The sequence below is a fragment of the Arachis hypogaea genome, chromosome 4 (genome assembly GCF_003086295.3).
Source record: "Arachis hypogaea cultivar Tifrunner chromosome 4, arahy.Tifrunner.gnm2.J5K5, whole genome shotgun sequence".
In the NCBI taxonomy this organism is placed as follows: Eukaryota; Viridiplantae; Streptophyta; class Magnoliopsida; order Fabales; family Fabaceae; genus Arachis; species Arachis hypogaea.
Window position 1 is genome coordinate 117,401,602 of NC_092039.1, and position 21,794 is coordinate 117,423,395.

Below are 21,794 nucleotides of genomic sequence, written 5' to 3' on the forward strand. Positions count from 1 at the left end.
ATTTCATACGTACAATTCCATGTTGAACTTGAGGAACTCCAAGTTCAGCGTGGGATGCGTGAACTCAAAGGGAAACAAACAAAATGCTGCTGCCTCCTCCACGCTAAACTTGGGAATTTCCAAGTTCAGCGTGGATCTTAATGAGTCCAATGGTCCCCACGCTCCTCAAGCCCTGCACGGATCAATTAAATTTAGTTTTGATTTAAAACTTTATTTTATTTATAATTAGAAAAAGATATTATTTAGTTTTAGGAAATATATTTTACATTTATTGAGGATTAGAGGAGAATCTCTTCGGAGACCTCATTCTGCAATTTACAGTTTTACGAATCCTAGTTTTTCTCTCTGAACCATGAGCAACTAAACCACCACTGTTAATGTTAGGAGCTCTGTCTATTTTATGGATTGATACTATTATTTTTCTATTTTAATTCATGTACTGATTTATAATTCAAGAATTGTTTTCGCTCTTTATCTTATGAATTTGGGTGGAACAGAAGTATGACCCTTGTTCTAATTAAGTACTTGTATAACTTGGAAAAGCTCTTTACTTGAACAACAACTTGCAAACATATCCTCCTAAATTTCTAATTATAGACTTAATGGGATACGTGACAGATAATCCTCTTATATTTGGATAATTAGGATTTTTATGGCATATAAACTAGAATTAAACTTCACCCTCTAATTGGAATTAAGTGACCGAGGAATTGGCACTTGATGAATTTTAGAGGAGACTGAAAAGGTCTAAGGAATTAGGATTTAGTCACATATAGTTTGCCATGAATTAAATCTTGCATGATTAAAATAGTTAGTAAGAAAAGTCAATCCAAAAAACAGATATCTCTAAAGCCTTAACTGTTTCTCCATATATTATTCACAACATGTTTACTGCTTGCTTTCTGATTTACTGAATTTACTGTTTAATTCAATTGAACTCTCAAACACCATTTTCTGTTTGTCTAACTAAGTAAATCACTTAACCATTGTTGCTTAGTCTATCAATCCTTGTGGGATCGACCCTCACTCACCTAAGGTATTACTTGGTACGACCTGGTGCACTTGCTGGTTAGTTTGTGGTTATAAAATCCGCTCCAAGGGCCATTGCATGTGACGGTGGTGGAGGAGGCTGTGGAAGGTACCGGTGTGCTTGATGAGTCGCTTGGGTCTGAAAGTGTGGTGGCAGTGGTAGATACTGAGGTGGGGAGGTAACCAATGTGAGATAGTCATCAGTCGACTGTAGTCAACGGAAGGAGGTGTAGCATACTGAGACCCCGGCTAGAGATTTGGTCCGTAGAAGGAGCTGGCATCTGGGGATATCTGAGGCACCCAAACTGAGGTAGTCACTAGTGGGGCAAAGAAAGTTACACCATAGGCAGCACCATGCTCTCTCGCCATGCAGAACTGTTCTGCAATCCACTGCATGGTCTGTTGGTCAGTTGTCTGAACCTGAAATACCTCATCGAACTGTATCTCATCCATCATGGATCTCTTCTGAATGCTGGATGAGGCACCCAGCGTGAAAGGATATATCGCCAACATCCTCCTATCGGGCATACTCTGCCTCCTCCTCAGACTCAACATCCAGCCTCTCCTTGCGGGGTCTGACGCGCTCTCATCAAGACATTATAGCTCCTCCAAGGTTCCTCCCACCCTTTTCCCTCTGAGCAAGTCTACGAGTGTCTGGTCGCACCACCCTGGCATGCCTACAGCGATCAGGTACATCTCGTGGAAGGTGGAGGATATCCCTGGGCTGACTAGGTATGGGCTGGACATCGTCATGGAAGGTCGAAAGTCTGGGGTCATTAAGCACATCCTCCCTGGACAGATGTCTGACCTGGCAGGTCTGCTGGTACTAGACCCAGTACTCCTGCATCAACCTGTCATCAGAGGTAGGCTGAATGGAGATCATGTGGCCCTCCTCAAATTGGGCTCTGAAACCATCATACCACTCCTGAAGGCGAGTAGGCCACCACACATCCTCTCCCTGTCCAGTAGTGGTAAAAAACTTTTTGACATTAATCGGATCGCCAGGAATTGGCTGCTCACCTCTGAACTGCAGTTTCACCCGATTGGCCTGCTGAAACTCCACAATATTGAAGCATACTAAGGGGGCAACAAACAACCAAGTCCCCCACTCCCTGCCAGATCTCACCTAGTCTAGAGTAATGTCATGCAGTCTAGGGTCGGTACGATAATCGTACTCAAATGTTTCATATTCAAGTAAGTAAGATATAAAGGTATACCCCGTCCAAATGCAACTGATCTAGCGTTGTACGCCAATAGAGGACTTTCTGTGCATGGTAGACCCTGGTGTGCTGGGTCATCCTGATCAACCTGTTAATATACGCAGTAATCAAATTATGTCAATCTGTGTAGGTAAAACTTGAATTCAATAAATAGAAATCGATAAGAACATTAAACGATAACAATTACCTCATTTCTAGGGAAAAAGTCAGAATCTACCTCTCCAGCGGACACCGCTGTGGAATCTTGTGGTATATCCACGAGACTAGCAGTGGTGTACATCTGGCTATGTCCGTGGTGTCACGATGTGCTGCATGGCAGAAGGAGTGGTATGTCCATGCAAGTACAGTAGACCCCACGACAAACCACTGCACCTCCCTAAGTCAGCCAATAGTGGCAACCATTTGATATGCACCTAATTGTTGGACTTGTCAGTCATTAGATAACCACCAATCAGCAGTATGATGTAACACCTAGTGTACTGTCGAAGGGTGGCTAGATCCGTGGTACTCGGAGGCAGGTGGCAGACTCTGTCCCGAAGCCATGTCATGATGCTAAACGACTCCTTTCTTTGGACACCCTACTGCGGACCGTGTGGGGTTCTGGCACCCAATAGCCCCTCCACGTACTCCCGTGTCGGTCGACGGTATCAAGTCTAGAAGTCACGTAGGTACCCACTTACTGGCTTCCCGTGTGTGTGTGTAACTCGAGGTGGTACGCAACGTCCTACAGAGTGATAGTGCACTTACCCCATGACAGGTGGAAAGTGTGGGTCTCTGGATGCCAGTGCTCCACGAATGCAGTGATCAGGGAGTTGTCAAACACAAAGTCCCTGAGCTACATTGTGTCGCTGAACCCAGCCTCCCTCAGGTAAAGGATAATGGCGTCCGGGGGTGCAAGTGTATGACTAACCCGCCTAGGTAGTGGCAAGCAAGGCCTCTGTTTAAAAGAAAAACTTTTATAAAGTTTCGATTCTAAACTAAGTTCTCTAGCATCTCCAAATCTATTCTAACAAATCTAAAATGCAACTCAGATAAACATCCCACCATAATAAGTAGGATACAAAACCAATACTTACAAATGTTCTCCGAATTTAAAGAAAATATTAACTAACAAAAATATTTAATTAACTAATCAAATCAAAGTAATTAGTTATCTAATTTTCACTATGAGTAAATTATACACCTAACTCGTGTTACTAACTTGCTAACTAACCTAAACTGTGTTACTTCAATATCATCTAGATTCTAGTCTACTCATGTGTTAAAATACTAACTCTATAAAATTTCTCGAAATAAAATTGTATACACTTAGGGCTTGTTTAGGTGCCATTAACAAAAAGATCTTTTTTTTAAAGGATCTTTTACAAAAATAAAAATAATTTTATGTTTTGATACTTTATTTAAAAGATGATGTTGTTTGGATACAAAATATAAAAGTACTTTTGGAATAATAAAATTATTTAAAAGGATATTCAATCATAAAAGAGTTTATTAATAATAATAAAAGTAAAATAATTACTTATACTAATTCATTTGATCCGATAATTGATCTCTTATATTGTTTCTTATTTCTTCTATTGCGCGAACATCTTCTTGTGTTGGTTCTCCCATTCATTAATTTCAGAATTTGTTAAACCATTTCTTACAATAGTACCATCATCTTCATTGGCTTGTAACGAAATAATATCTTCAAACTTTTGCAAAATACTTATGTCATCAGAATCCATCATTCTTATAAAATTATGAAAAGGTGAAACATGCCACAATGATATCATGCTGGGTTTCAAATTTGGCTCTTAATAGCATGTTTTGTAGTATCTTCCATCTTGCTTTGCATATTCCAAAGGTCCTTTCAATTACTGTCCTTAAACTTGAATGACAATAGTTGAACTTTTCATTGTTTGATCTAAAATTTGATGCTAGTCTAAATTGTGGAATATGATACCTTGTATGACAATAAGGTCTTAAGAATCCCTTAAAAGTTGGATAACCAACATCAACTAAGTAATATTTACCTGAAACACATAAAAAAAATATACAAAAATCAAGTCAGATATTAGCATGAAAATGAATGTAACCTTAAAATAAACTTAAATGACATAACTAACCTTCTGGTGAATGTGAAAAATTTAGCTTTTTTATTCGAAGAGCCTCCATAAAAATTCTTGTATCATATGCAAAGCCTTCCTAACCAGCCCATATAAATGTAAAACATATATTAAAATTACACACAACCATTACATTTGTTGTAGTATTTTTTTTCATATTCTTTATATTAAGTATCATTATCTATTTCATAATCACTCATCCTGTATAATTTAAATCAACATAAAAAATAAGATAACGAATCAAAAAATACTATCTATAATGTCATTATTAAATAAAAGTTCCAAAATATAAAATTAAAATACAAATTATAACATTGTCACTAAATTAAAGTTCAACACTAACGATAATAAAAATTCGAAAGAAAAATTTAAAAATAAAGTTTAGAGATAGTTCATGTCATCCAATTTAAAAGAGATGAATTCTATGGTGTAGAAGAAAGATTTTTTCTACATCTATATATTTGTGTTGTCAAAAAAATTGTGAGACAAATGTATACGGAGAGAGTGTGGTTAAAGACAATTTTTAACTGTCATGCTTCATATGTTGACATCAATATCACGTGATGGTGGTATATAGAGAGTAAGCTGATTCATTGTGTTTATTATGACTAATTATTGAAAATGATATTGAGTTTGATTGTAGTTGTATTTTTTGTTTAAACTATTTTGAGAAAGTAAAAATAAATTTTGATTGTGGACTAACCTATTGATCCCAATATTTTTATGTCCTATCGAATTTTGAACGTGTGTTTTTGTGAGTTGTTAAAGTTGCAAAAGGACTATATATACTCATCAAAGTAATTCCACTAAACTCACATAGAATCCAAACACTCTTTTTTCATGAATTAATTTCTTTTATTCACATATGAAAAATTAAACTTAACTCCCAAATATTTATTAATAACTACTTATTTTAATATATATATATATAATTATATATCCATATAGAAATATATATTCAATTATTTATATATAAATAAATTAAATTATATACATACATTAACATATATAAATAAATTAATATTTTTTTCAAAGTATATACTACTAAATAAAATTTTTATTGTTAAGTAATTATATTCTAACTGTATTTTTAATAAGTTTCAACAATTATTTCAAAAAATTTATTTGAATTAGTACTTTAAATACTAAACACATATAGCTTAAACTGTAAACATTCATTTATAAATATTCAACATTAAATTTTATCCTATACATCCTAAATCTTAAATTATACCTTCTAAATCTTAACCCAAAAATTTTAAACCTTAAACCTAAATTTTAAATTGTAAACCATAAATTTAAAACCTCTAAATTAAAAAAACCTTAAATTCTAAATCTTGTAGTTAAAGTCAAATTGTGACTCTAGAAGCAATACTTTGAAAAAGTCTGATTATTTTCATGTATTTTCATGTGGAAAAATGTTATTTATACCATTAATTATATCTATGTAATAAAAAAAGTCTAGGAAATCAGTATTTTTATTAAAATTTGATCAGCACTTAACCAATAAAAAAAAGTTAAGGGCTAATATTTTTATTAAAATTTGATCAAGCACTTAACCAATAATAAAAAGTAAGTAATTCAATACCATTAAATATAATCTCGCACTATTAAAAATACTAATATTAGTTAATTGATAAATACAAAACATAAAACCTCTTGCCTTTAACACTCATTTATAATGAAACTGTTTGATATATTCCATTCAAATTACATGTCATGATTGCCAAATTGGTATATTAAAAGTTTGATATCATTATATTTTAATGAGGTATATAAGTATATTTCATTGGCATATTAATCAACTAGGCATCTTTTTTATATATGCTCAATCAATAGTTGAAATTTTTTTTGGTGACTAATCAATAGTTGAAATTCATTCAACTTCTTTTATAACTTTTTGGAAAGAAAAAATATTACGGTCATATTATTATTATTATTAAATGTTATTGATGTACTATAAAAACATATCACGTGTATCATAGTTAACCACCAAAAACGTTTTCACATTATTCAAATATTGACAAAAATGTATCCAAATTTTACTATTGATAAAAATGTCCTACAGAAAATATGTATTTTCAAAAAATATCTTAAAGATTGAATTTAGATGCGATTTTTTGCAATAATGATTAAAGAAATAAGATATTATTATTCTTCAAATTTGGTAACTTTTTTGCTAAGTATATATTTTTTGTGATTTTTTAAAAATATTATTGGTCGCTAACAAAAAAATTACAAAAAAAATATATATACTTAACAAAAAATTATCAAATTTTAAGGATAATAATATCTAATTTTTCTAATCATACTTGCAAAAAAATTACATTAAAATTTAATTTCTAATAATTTTTTGTGAAATAGATATTTAATGATAGATAATCTTACAAAAAATCTAACATTAAATATATATTTCTCAAAAAATATATTAGAAGTTGAATTTTGATGCGGTTTTTTACAAGTATGACTAAAAAGATAATATATTATTATTCTTAAAATTTGTTAATTTTTTGTTAAGCATATATTTTTTGTAATTTTTTAAAAGTATTATTGGTTGTTAACAAAAAAATTACAAAAAAATAAATAATTAACAAAAAATCACCAAATTTTAAGGATAATAATATCTCATTTTTATAATTTTTCTTGCAAAAAATTACATCAAAATTCAATTTTTAAGACATTTTTTGAAAATATATATTTTCTATTGGGCATTTTTTTCGCGTTTTCAAATTATTTGAAGATATTTTTATTGATAGTAAAATTTGGATATATTTTTGTCGGTGTTTAAATAATTTAAGAGTATTTTCGGTGGTTAACTATAATTCATGTGATATATTTTCGTAGTATATTATTTTTACATATACCAATTTTATTAACGTGACACAATGACATATATAAGAAAGATGACTAGTTGATTAATAAGTCAATGAAATATACTTATATACCTCATTAAAATATAATGATATCAAATCTTTAATATACCAATTTGGCAATCATGACATATAATTTCAATGGAATATATCAAACGGTTTTATTGTAGAGGAGTTCTAAGGGTAGGAGATTTTGTGATTTATAATTATCAATTGACTATTATTAATATTTTTTAATAGTGTGAAATTATATTTAATGATATTGAATTACTTACTTTTTTATTGATTAAGTGTCTGGCTAAATTTTAATAAAAGTATCGATTTTTAGATTTTTTTTCATTATATAGATATAACTAATGGTATAAACAATATTTTTCCACATGAAAATATATAAAAATAATTAGACTTTTTTGAAGTATAGCTTCTAGAGTCACAATTCGACTTTAACTACAAGATTTAGAATTTAAAGTTAAAAATTTAGGAATTTAAAATTTATAATTTACAATTTAGAATTTAAGTTTAAAGTTTAAGATTTATAGATTAAAATTTAGAAGGTATAATTTAAGATTTAGGATGTATGGTGTAAGATTTAACGTTGAATACTTATAAATAAATGTCTACGGTTTAGGCTATACGTGTTTAATATTTAAAGTACTAATTTAAATATTTTTTTGAAATAATTATTAAAACTTATTAAAAATACAGTGAGAATATAATTACTTAATAATAAAAATTTTAATTAGTAGTATATACTTTGAAAAAGATATTAATTTATTTATATATAAATAATTGAATATATATTTATATATAGATATATAACTATATATACATATTAAAATAAGTAGTTATTAATAAATATTTGGGAGTTTAGTTTAATTTTTCATGTGTGAATAAAAGAAATTAATTCAAGAAAAAAGAGAATATGTCCCTTCGGGGACATCCGATAAAAAGGAAAAAGAGAATATGAATTCTATATGAGTTTAGTAGAATTACTTTGATGAGTATATGTAAAATCCGGTTAATTAACGGTTAATTAACTCATAAATAAGAATTTATTCTAGAAAGCCTTAAATGTGATTTTTATGGCTAAATGTGATAGAGGAGACTGAGACGAGAATTTTGGTACCAATTTTATAGAATTCGGACTAAGATTGGACCGAACGGGACAAACCGGGCCAACCGGACCCAAAGTGGGCCCTTGGCCTAACATAACTAAATCCTAAAACCCTAGTTTTCAGCACTCTCTCTCCTCACACAACACTCACACACGCTGAAAAAGAGAGGAAATGGGGGAAGAACACTCTCTCAAACTTCTATCTCTCACTTGATCATCAAACCACCATAACTTTTGATCTAGAGCTCCGATTACCCCCACCGTTTGCGGCCACGCGTTTACCGCGGAGAGTTCTACAAAATCCATACAATCAATCTTGAGGTAAGCCACATTTTGCTCTTCGAATTTCCAACCTTGTTTTCGAGTTTTATGAGCAAAAACGTTGAGATTTTGGGCTCTTTGATGTTATAGGACCCAACTCTCTTGAAGGAGAAGGTTAATCTTGTCTCCTTGGACCTTGGGTGTAGTAAGATTCTCAACCCTAGTGTAATTTGTGGTTCTATGATATTTGGGTTTTGAGATGTTGTGTATGGGTATGATGGTTGTGGCTTAGGTTGTGTATATGTGAATATTGAAGCTTGATTGGTGATATTGAAAAGCTTGAAAAGGGTTTGGTGGTGAAAAATCTGTTCTTGGAGGTGTTGAGGCCTTGAGAGCTTGAGGAAAAGTGGTTTGGAAGTACTCCGGTTGAGCTTGGAAAATCGGCTAAGGTATGGTCTTGGTTTCCCGTATCTAATATGTAATGTGGTAGGAAATACTTAGGCTAGAGGTCCTAAGATAGGCATTGAAATGTTGATGTTGTTGAATGGTTGAAATATATGATGTGGTCATATATGTGATGATGATTATTGATGCCTTGATGGTATGATGTATGAGACATATGCATGTTGTGATATATGCTTGATGATTGGTTATGGTTGAATTGTGGATTGAACCATGTTGATGGTGAGTATGACATTGATTGTGTACAATGATGATTTATTGGAATTGGTGTTGTTGAAAATTAGCATGAGGAAGAGTATATGATATGTCAATGTGTTTGAGTTTGAGCCATTTGGGTGAAGTGGGTTAAAATGATGGGATAGTGATTTTGGTGAATTGTGTTAAAGTGTCAATGTGTGAGTTGAGGAGGCTTGATATTGAATTTGATATATTTTGATTGATTTCAAAGAAAAGGGATGAAATTGGCATGTTTTGATTGATTTTGAAAAGAGTTGAAAATGACTTGTTTTGAAAATGGCACTTTGTGGTTTTTATGAAAAATATGGTTTTTGGGCATACTTTGGTGGGACATAACTTGGAATACGGATCTCCGTTTTGTACCAAATCTATTTAGAAATGAAATTGGATCCGAGATGTCCATGCCGTTTGAAGAACGGGTGAAAAATGATTTAAAATGAGAAAGTTATGTCCGTTGGAAGATTGGGAGTTGAATCTATGAATTCTGCAGCTTTTAACTTAGAAAAATTTTTAGCAAAATGACCCCCCGCGCGTAGGCGCACTTGGCGCGTACGCGCCGTTCTTCCAGAAAATGCCACCCACGCGTGCGCGTGATGTGCGCGGGCGCGCCGAATGTGCTGCACCCAATGCCCAGCCATTTTCCAGAGAGTTGTGCCAGAACTGTGTCAATTTTGTGCCTGGGGCACGAGAGCACCCACGCATACGCATGGTTGACGCGTGCGCGTCAATTTACAAATTTTCAATCCACGCGTTAGCGTGCATGACGCATACGCGTCGATGAGTTTTGGTGGCCATCCACGCGTGCGCGTGGAGTGCGCGTACGCGTGGCCTTGTTTTCATCCCAAAGTTGATTTTTGAGTTTTAAAAGCCAAATCTCATACTTCTAAGCCTCCGATCTCACCATTTATGTCTTAAATCATTATGATATGCCTAGCAATGGGAAGAGGAGCCAGGGGATGTGGTAACTTGCGAGTGAAGCAAGGGAAAAATGAATAATCAATGAGGATCAAAGATTATTATGTGAGATGCAGAGGATGGTGGTGGAAGTGCTTGTTATGCCATGGGCCGAAGGGCCGTAATTGTTAATGAAATGGCTGGTTATGGATTTAACCATGAGCTGAATGGCTGGTTATGGATTTAACCGTGCGCCGGATGGCTAGATTATTGTCGTGTTACGGCGGAGCCATGATTATGGCCAAGTATAATGCATATATGCTGTTGAATGAATTGTGAATGTTGCACTTCCACTGTTGGAGATGAGAGTTTTCCTGGAAGGAAGCAGTGGCTAGCCACCATGTGCTCCAGGTTGAGACTCGATGCTCTTCTGACCCTATGTCGTAAGTGTGGCCGGGCACTGTGAAAGCCCCGGATGAGCTCGCCCCCGTAAATATTCACCAGTGAAGGTGATGGATATAGATCATGATTATGATCAAGTTTATGATGAGTATAACTCGAGTTGGGGATGCGCGACAGAGGGACAGTCCAATGGTTAGCTACCAGGACTTGTCGGGTTGGCTCTATAACCGACAGATGATATCATCAGCCACTAGGGACAGGCATTCATCATATGCATACTATATGAATTGTTTGAGATTGCCTATTTGACTGCATATTACTTGCTAATTGTCTAAATGCCTTATTTGTTCCTATTTGTATATTTCTTTCTTGATATAACTGTGTTTGCTATATTATACTCCTGCTGGTGGTTGGGAGGTCTGAAAGAATTGGAAATGGAAGTATTAGTTAGACTGAAGGATCTTTAGTCAGATGCCCTTTATGGTTTAGCTTGTTTATAAGCTTTGATATTATCTAGAGGAAGTTCTAGGATTGCCTTTGGCTTTCCTCTATTATTATGTATTATATATGTGGAAGCTGTTACCATGCTGGGGACCTCTGGTTCTCACCCATGCGGATTTTGTGGTTTTCAGATGCAGGACATGAGGTTTCTCGCTGAGGCCTGCTGGAGACTTCTGGATTAGCGAAGATCCTTTGTTCTTGGGGACTCTATTTTAGTTTATATGTTTTGCTTAGATACTTTTATCTCCATTAAATAATACAAACTGTGATGACTCCTCTTATGGGAGATTTTGGAGATTAGGTTTCTGTATTTGTGTCCCTTTGGGTTTCCTTTGGGGTTTTCCTTATTTTATCATATGTATATATTGATATGCTCGGACCGGTTATTTTCGCAGCCGGATTTTGAGTCTTGATATTCCTGTTTTTGACATTCCTTTGTATATATATATAATCTCGCGTTGGTTATCCTTGTTCGTTACGTTACCGATCGGAGTGTTGCGCTTTCGAGTCGCGATTTTTGTTTACCCCTTTTTCTACAAAGGCTCCTAGTTATCATCAATCATTCATACTACTATACATACTAAATTTTTATTTTAGAGGTCGTAATACCTTTACATCTCTGAATTATGACTTAAACATAAGACTCTGTATGGTAGGGTGTTACAGTATATATAGTCCTTTTGCAAGTTTTTTTATTTTTTTGGTCAAGTGGATTGGACAACTCCCAATTCTAGATATCACAACACACTCACACTACATACTCACCCACACAATACTTAAAGGTTCATATTCAACACTTAGTTCACTCACCAAAATTTAAATCCGGATGCAGTATATTAAGAGGCATATGACTTAACCAGTAACAACTCACAAAAACACACGTTCAAAATTCAATAGGACATAAAAATATTGGAATCAATAGGTTAGTCCACAATCAAAATTTATTTTTACTTTCTCAAAATAGTTTAAACCCAAAATACAACTACAACCAATCCCAATATCATTTTCAATAATTAGTCATAACTAGAATGAGACCTGTGCGATGCGCGGGCGGTAAATTAATGATAATATATAATAAATATTAAAAATTGTTATGTTTTGTAGAAATAAATTATTAATTTAAAAGATATTTTATTTAAAATAATTTGCAGTACAAAAGATTTGAATGTTGGAGTTATACAAAGTGACATTTTTATTTGGTGGTTTGATTTTTACATTTGTTTTAGTTGATGGATTTAGTCTTCTTATGTGGCGCTCGTCCTCCTTTTTTTATTGGTTGTTGTTAGAGTTGTTGCTTTCTTTTTTCTGTTGTAGATTCTTGTGAAGGCATGTTCTTTATGAATTGTTGAGTTTGATGCACTTTTTATTGTGTTGTTTGTTACATCTTTGTATGTATATTCTTCTTCTGAAGATGTGTCTTAAATTTGTTTGGTTTTCTTTCTCCTTAATCTCTTGACGGAGTGGTGCTTCAATGTCATTATTTTTCTGGAATGTCATTAGATTTGAAGAAATTGTGCCTAATAAGTTTTTTGCTTCACCATCAAATAATACAAAAGTTGTTGTACCACTTTGATCTAAAACCTTCAATTGAATTATAAACCTAAAATAAGTATTGGGTTCGTAACTAATAATTTGATAAATGAGATTATGAAAAGTATATAGAGTTACATTATTGTTGGATATTGTGGTATTTGATTACATGTGCCACAAATGTAGTTGTTTTCTTTTTTATATGCTTTCTTCTGACACTTTTTACATTCAACATAGTTCCATCTAAATTTGTCATCAATTTCGTTTATAGTTGCTAAAATTATGAAGATATTTTTCTATTCCAATATTCAATTTATGTTATCATTAGGTATATGGTATTTGAGTAAGTATGAAGGTATGATACATGTTGTGAGTTTTTTTTTGTCATACCTAATCATCAGATTCTCATTGCATGGCCATTAGATCTTTGATGCTTTATTATATTCAATTTCTAATCATTCAACTCTGAAAGAATGATGCTTTATTAAGTAAGTTTGAGATGTGTAGTTTGGAAATAAATTTCTTATGCTAAATGTGATGTTATTTGAAGGAATAGTGATAAAAGACTTATATAAGTAGTTTAAATAGTATGAAATTTGAATATTTATAACATAAAATTTATTATAATTAATAATATTATTATGACATTTGTAATATGGATGTTTATTACCTTTAGTGAGTTATTTATAAAAATTAATAAATTAATTATTGGGGTTATAAATTTATTGTATTATTTATAACGGTAAAATATAATAAATATAGGAATATGAATTCAATATATTTGTAGGTTACAAATTTATTGTATTGCCTTTTTTAGTTTTTTATTTGTATAATTAATGTCACCTCCATTCTCGAAATCCACATTGTTCTGATGATTAAATTCTTCAAGTTTTGGATCTTCCGATGGCGTCCAAGCATCATAGCCATTAGCTACGATGTTCTTGAAACACCGTTCAAGCCTATCTAAAGATTTAGGACCTTTATTCTTAAATTTAGCAAATTCTGAATTAATCTGTTTAAAATACGCAAAAGAATAAATATAAAAAATATTTAATAATTAAATTTTAAAAATAAAATTTACTTATGTATTATTTTATAATGCAAAATTAATATACATTAATTTTATCAGTCCACCAAGATACATAAGCTAACACTGTTTTTTTGTCATTCCAATCAAAATCAGTCTCTTGTCCAACTAATTTAGCCTATAATTAAAAATAAGATTTAAGAGCATTTCATCTATTTTTTAGTTGTTTATGCATATATGGGAGTCATGTTCTCTCTCAATTTTTTTTGTAGATTTTTCCATCCAATTTTTTTAAAATGTTTATTAGGCCTATTACCATCTTTTATCTCTTTCACACAGATAATAAAAAATATTTCAGTATTTCAATCATTTCATTTTACTTTTATTGTTTTTACTTCTCTTTCAATTGTTGCATCCTCGTTTTTAATATTCATTTGACTAGAATTTTTGGATTTAGTTTTGGAGTCATACTATATAAATTATAATAAATTATATCAAATTTTATAATATATAACGTTAATAAAACCAAACAATAACAGTGAATATAATAATACACTAAATAAAAATAAAGTATTATGATAAAAAAAATTAAATAATAATAACGTAAAATAAATAATAATAACGTAAATGATAACAAATTAATAATACTGAAATAATAAAAAAATAAGATAAAAAACTAATATAAAGACGGAAACCATATATATGAAAACAATATGAAAAAAAATAACAAAAAAATTAAAAAAAAGCAAATAATAATAACATAAAGTAATACGAAGAAAGAAACAACATGATAAGAAAGCAAATAATAATAACAATATGAAAAAGAAAAGGTAAAAAAAATAAAAGAAAGCAAATTGAAGACGGAAACAATATGCAAAGAAAGCAAATAATAATAAGGGTTAAGTTTTTTTTTGTTTCTAAGATTTGGTTGAAAATCAAATTTGTCTTTGACCTTTTTTGTTATTAAAATCATCCCTAACGTTATAAAACGTTATAAAATCATCCATTTTTCATAAACAATATTTTTTAGATAATTTTACTCTTAAACAAAAAAAAAATATTAAAAAAATAAACTATTAGAAATAAACAATAATTTTTGGACAATTTTTTTATTTTTCTAGTATTTTTACTTTTAACTACTAGAAATTTGCCAAACATACTAAAAAATAAAAAAAAAAAATTTTCGTTGAAAAATAGTATTTTTTTATCAAAATAATGACACCCAAACAATCACTTAATTTAAAGTTTAAACAATAAAGATAATACTAACCTCAATGTCGATAGTTCTCACAGTGTGCCAACTAGCATTGAAGCGGTTGATGTCAGGTTCCGTGCGTCTGTACATGCGTCGTTGCGTGTTATATCGTCCGAAGAACTAATAAATATCAACAAATGGTGCAAGAAAGAGAGAAATGTGAAAAAAAGATAGAATTAGGAGTACTGTGAATGTCTTCCATTTTAGTCACTCTCTAGACTTATCTCATTTACGGTTTAAACGAAATAAATATAAACATATCTTATTTATACGATAAATGAGATAATATAAGGCTCGTATCATATTACATTTGTAAATATAAGACATTAATACATGTTCATGCCTCGTTTACAATATAAAAAAATATGACTATACTTATCTTGTTTACACGGTATTTAATAAAAATTTATAAATATTTTTAAATTAACGTATATTTTTAATTAAAATATTTATTTTATTTATATATATAAAAAACTCGTCCTACAATGCATCAAAATTAGAAAAACTACCTGCAATCTCATTAAAACTCATTAAAACACATTGGTGCATGCGCTCTCTTCCCCACTCCTTGGTTGCATACTTGCATGTATGTGATTTCCTCCTTCTCTCCTCTTGAATCTTGATGTCCTAAAAATGTTGTTATTTGGTGGAGAATCTTATTCATGTCATTAGAGTTTATCTATCTTATATTTTAAAAAAATAAGTTAAGTTTATAAATTAAAATTTTTTATTAAAAATATAAAAAATAAAATTTTTATTAATAATAAATTTATTATATATTTTTAAGACATATATTAACTAAATTTATTATTATTTATTTTTTTAAAAAAATATCATATATTTTGATTCTCAACTAATTTAATTACTAAATTAATTTATAATTTTTTTATTTAATAAATAAATCAGCCTCTTTCAAAAACTTTTATATAAATAATTTTAAATAAATTATAATTTTTTATTTCATTAATATTTAAATTAAATTAAATTTTTATTTATATTAAAATAAATATTAAATAATTTTTAAAAAAATTAAATTATATTTATTATTATTATTTAAAAAAATTGGAATAAAGGCCTCTATTCGCTCCCTTATGTCGGTCCTCGCGGATAGATTGGCCAAAATAGGTGTTGTGTCTCCGTGCCTTCTTCGTGATGGAAGACCTCTTGGCGTACATCGTATGTGTTAAGAAACAATCTTTTAGTTTTTGTGTTTAATTTGTTGCCTACTAAAGAAAAGATGATTTATATGTGTGTTGTGTAAGTAATTTAGGCTGCGTTTGTAAAGAAGAACTAGAAACTAAAGATATGAGATGGAGAGATAAAAATTTAGTTTTTATATTATATTTTGTATAAAATATATTAACTAAGTTATATTTTATTATTATGTTTAGTTTAAAATAAATATAGAGATTGAAAGATAAATTTAAAATTTTAATTTTATTTTTAAAAATTTCAATTCCTGTATTTTTAAATTTGTTGGAAGTGATAAAATTTTGTGTTTAAAACTAAAATTTTAGTTTTAGTTTTTTAACTACCAAACACAATATTAAATTTTATTCTTTCATTCTTATTCCTGAAAACAACCACTACCTTAATGTGTACGAAAGAGCATATGAAAGTAGAATTATGAATTTTTCTTTACTCTTTTTCTAATATCATTTGTTACATTACAAGTATAATAATAATAATTAAAAAAAGCTAAATATACTATGATCGAAATTCCTGATTTAATTTCTATGTGGTATACTAGCTAGTTACTAGCTCATGGAATGAAGCTCCAATTCTTGACCTGTCCATTTCCGCATTCGTTTTGATGCTTCTTCAACCTGAGAAACACATAGAGAGAGGGTATGATTTTTCCCCTTCCATTCGAATGTCACAAAATTTTAACTTTGGTTGTTAATTGTACCTCTCTATTCCAATTGGTAGTATAGATAATATACAGCAAGATCATTGTCTGTAATATGGTCCCACATATCATTCCAATCCAGATACCCTACAATTTCCGTATGCGACGAAGAGTAATGTTAGAATCCATGATAATAAGAAATTTGCCTATTTATAGATTAAAGATATATACAACTTAATCATAACGACGAAATCAACCTAATATCAAACTAATAAACATAAAATCAATAGATATATACTTAGATACTATATTCATCTATTTCAAGAATTATTTTGTGCTTAAAAGTGGAGGTAGTAGTTATCATAATTGAGTAGTTAAAAGGGTTCCTTACCTCCACTCTTAATCCCATCTTGTAACCAAGAAGAAATCCAAGAGGGAGTCCAAAAATGTAGTAACAAAAAAGGTTGATGTAAGCTACCAATGCTTGCCAACCTCCTCCAACCGCTACACCTGCATCATCAACACTTTAACCATTACATTTAAATTTAGTGAAACTCTTGAGAACAGCAACTTTTAGTATTTTTTTAACAAATATTAAATTATTTTTAACAAATAAATTTTACTAATTTATGTGTACAGATTTTAGAAAACGTAGATGTAAGCTGTATTAATTTATGTGTGCAAAACTCTTGATAAATATAGATGCAAATTATAGACTTCTTGCGTGTAAAATGTCTATAGATATAGGTGCAAATTATTGCTAGCTAAATGTTAGCAAAAAATGATAATATTTGCTAGTCATGTAGCATTGCTCTTAAATTTGTGTTTAGAACATTCTTTTCAAGATGTATACTAAAAATCAGCTATCTGAATCGAATACATGTTGAATACACATTGAAAATGAGTTAAACAATACATGAATTTGTAACTGATTATTGGGATGATCTTCGGATCTAACCTGATATAACTGGTTGAACACTATTGAGTATCATGGTAATGCCAAGAAGTGATGCTAACTTAGAAACTGCCCTTTGCATCTCTACACTCTCAGTGAAAATGACAGCAATATGATCTTTTGCAACCATAATAATGACAGCAGAAAGTATTCCAAAGATGAGGGACTGAGTAACTGTCACAATTACTGAATACTTTGCTGCTTTCGGGTGCCCTGATCCAAGCTCATTGGAAACCCTCACACTGAGGAGGAGAAAAAAAAAAATTTGTTCATAAGTAGTTATAAGAAAACACAAAAATCCTCTACACTGAGATGAGAAACTAGGATCGACAAGTCTTACCTAATAGCTGCATTGATCCCTATGAATAGCATGCCTTCCCAACCATCTATATTCATGCTGAAACAGGAAAAGAAAGAAGCTAATATCAAATTAATAATTCAAGAAAAAAAACCAGGAAGCTTTTGTGGTGTATCTGTTTTAAAACTTAGAAATGTATCTTGTTAAGTGCATTTGATTGTGCCTTTTATACAAAAGGAGATTACTACTTTATTTTTATAACAAAATGGTGTTTTGACTTTTGAAGTTTATGTGATTGCTTAGATATGGTTATAACATCCAAATAAAATAAGATCATTTTTTCTTTAAAAAAAAAATACTTATCCAAAAAATATGATTTTAAGAATAAGACCGAATCAGTCATTTCAACTAAGTTAATCGAAATCGATCACCATATCGATTCGGTTTAGATAAAAAATCGACTGTTAGAGAATCGATAAACAAATAAAAAAAGATAAAAAAATTAGTTAACTGATCAAACCAGTACGTTAATATGTATATATACACTATTAAAATGTGTATAGTCCCACTTATATTGAGACTCACACCCCATTCAAGTACACATCAACCGTTATATATGTTAGTTCAGAATACAATGATGACTATATTTCTCAAGAAACAAAATTTGTCTTACCATATTGAAAGTGAGCCAACAGCAATAACTGGGTTGTCAAGGTGTCCAGTGAGAACAATCAAAATCATGAAATACCAAATCTCAAGGCAAAGCATGACAGCTGAAGCAAAAGACAACTTGGTAAAATTCCAAAGATCCTTAAATGCTAACCATGACAAACCCTTCCACCCTTCAGTGCACCAATTAACAACATAAACCAATTGTGACAAAGAAATCCCCCAAGCAGTTATATTATATGCTGCAGCAGCACCTGCTGTTCCCCAACCAAGCAACTTGATGAAAAGTGCAAGAATGCCAATGTGGACAATGAGGGATACAAAACCTAGCCATGCTAGAATTGCAACTCTACTTTGTGCTTGCAAGAACTTTTGTGTAGTGAAATTGATGGCTAAGGAGAACATTTGAGGGATGCTTTGGATTGTGAATGTTCCAGCAAGCTCAGCAATTTCATGATCTTGACCAAGAAGTATTAGGATTGGTTCAGAATAAATGTAAATTGGTAAGAGCAATATGCATGCACCAAATAAGATTATCCAAGATCTTTGCATATATATTCCAAGCATTTCTACTTGTCCAGCACCATATGCTTGACCACATAGAGTCTCTAGTGCACTAGCCATACCTAGCTGCAAAATTTGTGTAACAACTTAACAACTCTTTATTTTCTTTCTCTCTGTTATACATTCTCAATATGTAACAGAATAAGTAACTTTATTTGTATTCTAAATACTACATAAAGATAGAAAAAAATTGAGAAATAAATTCAATTCGGATTAATGGAGAAAAGGGTTATAATATCTAACATCTAATACAACTATTTGCTAATGAGTTCAAAGAGTTCATTAGTAAAAATTGGAAGTGAAATATTCATAGGTAGCTATATATCATTTTTAACTATATTTAGAAAATTTTTCCTATGATTTTTTCCTGTGCAAATGAAAATGTCATAATAATCAAGCAGATATTTACAATGAATATGCTAATTTTAGAACCCTTACCAAGAATCCAAATGATAAATTTGAGATGACAGAGAGGGAGATAGCAACTGCAGAAAGCTCCAAATTACCAAGATGGCCAACAAATATATTTGTGAAGGAATTAACAGCATAATTGCATAGTATATTGAAAGCAATAGGTCCTGCAATGGCCCAAAGCTTAATAGACTCCAAAATAAACACATGAATAAAATCTTTTAAGCCATTTATTCCATGTTCATAGTCACCTAAATTTATCTCCACTAATCCATCAGGTGCATGATGAAGCTCTGCAGCTTCCAAAGAAGAAGAAACAAACAATGGTGTCTCACCCTTTGATATATTAACACCAACCTTAGAGGATAATTTACCAGAGGATGAGCCATTATTGCTCTCCTCTGAATAACTCTTCATCATTTTTTTTAGTACCTATTTTTCTTGAATGTAGCAGTTGTGCACACACATTCACACAAAATCATATACTCTAGAACTTGATTATTTTCATTTGTTTCTATGAACAAACTTGAATCTAATTTTTGTTTGGTGAAAAGGTAGCTATAATTTAGGTGTGGCCTTAGGGATGAACGAATTTACGACCAAGAAAAAGGTGAAGGAGTTTCATCCATTCACCATAGTTACTTTGTGTTCAAGAATCAACGTTGAGAATCATATCTTAGTGTATTTTCATTGGCCATAGATAGAATAACATTGCGCAAAATCAGTGTAACATTTATTATGTTTTTACGGTTAAAGATTACTCCAACATTCTTGCATCTAATAGATTATGGCCCCTATATAAGTGGATACTAATATCTAATTAGGTAGAGCTTAATCTTTTGGATATTTTATTAGTTCAAAATTTAACACTTTTCCAAATATCTTAAAAACTTAAGTTAGTAAATAACAACAATTACTTATATTTATTCGTATTTTATAGACAGAGTTTACACAAAATTCTTCAGTGGTAAATAATTAACTCTCGTGGTAAGTAATAAATAAATTAAATTTGAATGCCGTTGTTTTATAGGTAGGGTGTTCATGGATTGGATTGTATTCGCAGATCCGCGGTAAATATCCGCATCCAATCCAAAAATTGCGGATATGATTCGATCTGTAGATTGATCGGATCGGATAGATCTGCACCCTTTTATTGAATTTTTTACATAAAAATATGATTAAAAAAGGTTCAATTACGCGGATATACCCGATATCTGATCCGATCCGCAAATATGCAAATCAGATCGGATCGAACTTAACACTAAAAAATACAAATATCATATCTGATCCAAGTAGTAATGTCTTGTAACTCCATACATTTATGTATGTTTTAACATTAGAAGTAAAATGATCTTAAAAAGAAACTCACTCGAACTCTCCATTATTAATGATAAATATTATCTTATTTCTTAATTTTTGGTATAATATAATTAAATATTATTTGTTTTGCTTAATTTTTATTTATTTATTACGTTACTATTGAAATATAAATTAATCCTTATACTTTAATAGCTTTTGTTCAGATCAATAGGAGTAAATCCTCCAATATCCATCTATCGAAAACCACAATTAATCAACCTTAAAGATCTTTGTAAACAAAATAAGTCACACAAAAGATTAGTCCCTTAATTTAGTCTCTAAAATTTGAATTACTCCTATTTAATTTTTAAATTTTGCGAACGTGATTTATGTTAGTCCTAAAATAATTTTCGACGCACAAAACGTTAAATTTAGACGTTAAGGCGGTGTTTAGTTGATGTCCACGTCTTATTGAGACATGGACATGACGACACAGACATATCTGCTGTTTGGTTTGATGAGACACAAATTTTTGAAGGACACAAAAACACTAAATTTGTGTACCTCAAATTTAGTGAGACACTAATTTTTTACTTTTACCCTTATTTTTTTTCTTTCTCTTTTAAATTCTACAACCAAATTTATCTTTCTATTTTCTTCAAGAAAAAAATTGTATTTTAATTTTTTTACTTATTTAAATTTTGATTAATTTATGATAAATTCTGAACTTTAGTTTTCTATTTTTCAAAAAAATTATATATTTAATATTTGAATGATAATTTAAAATGATATTAGAAGAAATAAAAAATATTAGAAGAAATAAAAATTCAATGATAATG

At 30.7% G+C, this 21,794-nt stretch overlaps 1 protein-coding gene across 1 annotated transcript; it reads right to left on the minus strand.

Annotated features, from left to right (window-relative positions):
• Window positions 1-16,525: 16,525 nt before the first annotated feature.
• Window positions 16,526-20,109, minus strand: LOC112797486 (protein DETOXIFICATION 34). The gene is made up of 7 exons (XM_025840458.3): window positions 19,684-20,109; window positions 18,686-19,311; window positions 18,055-18,111; window positions 17,718-17,956; window positions 17,151-17,269; window positions 16,820-16,906; window positions 16,526-16,736 (listed from the first exon to the last, which is right to left on the minus strand). The coding sequence occupies exons 1-7, from the start codon at window positions 20,074-20,076 to the stop codon at window positions 16,668-16,670; spliced, it is 1,590 nt and encodes a 529-aa protein (XP_025696243.1). The 5' UTR covers window positions 20,077-20,109; the 3' UTR covers window positions 16,526-16,667.
• Window positions 20,110-21,794: the final 1,685 nt, after the last annotated feature.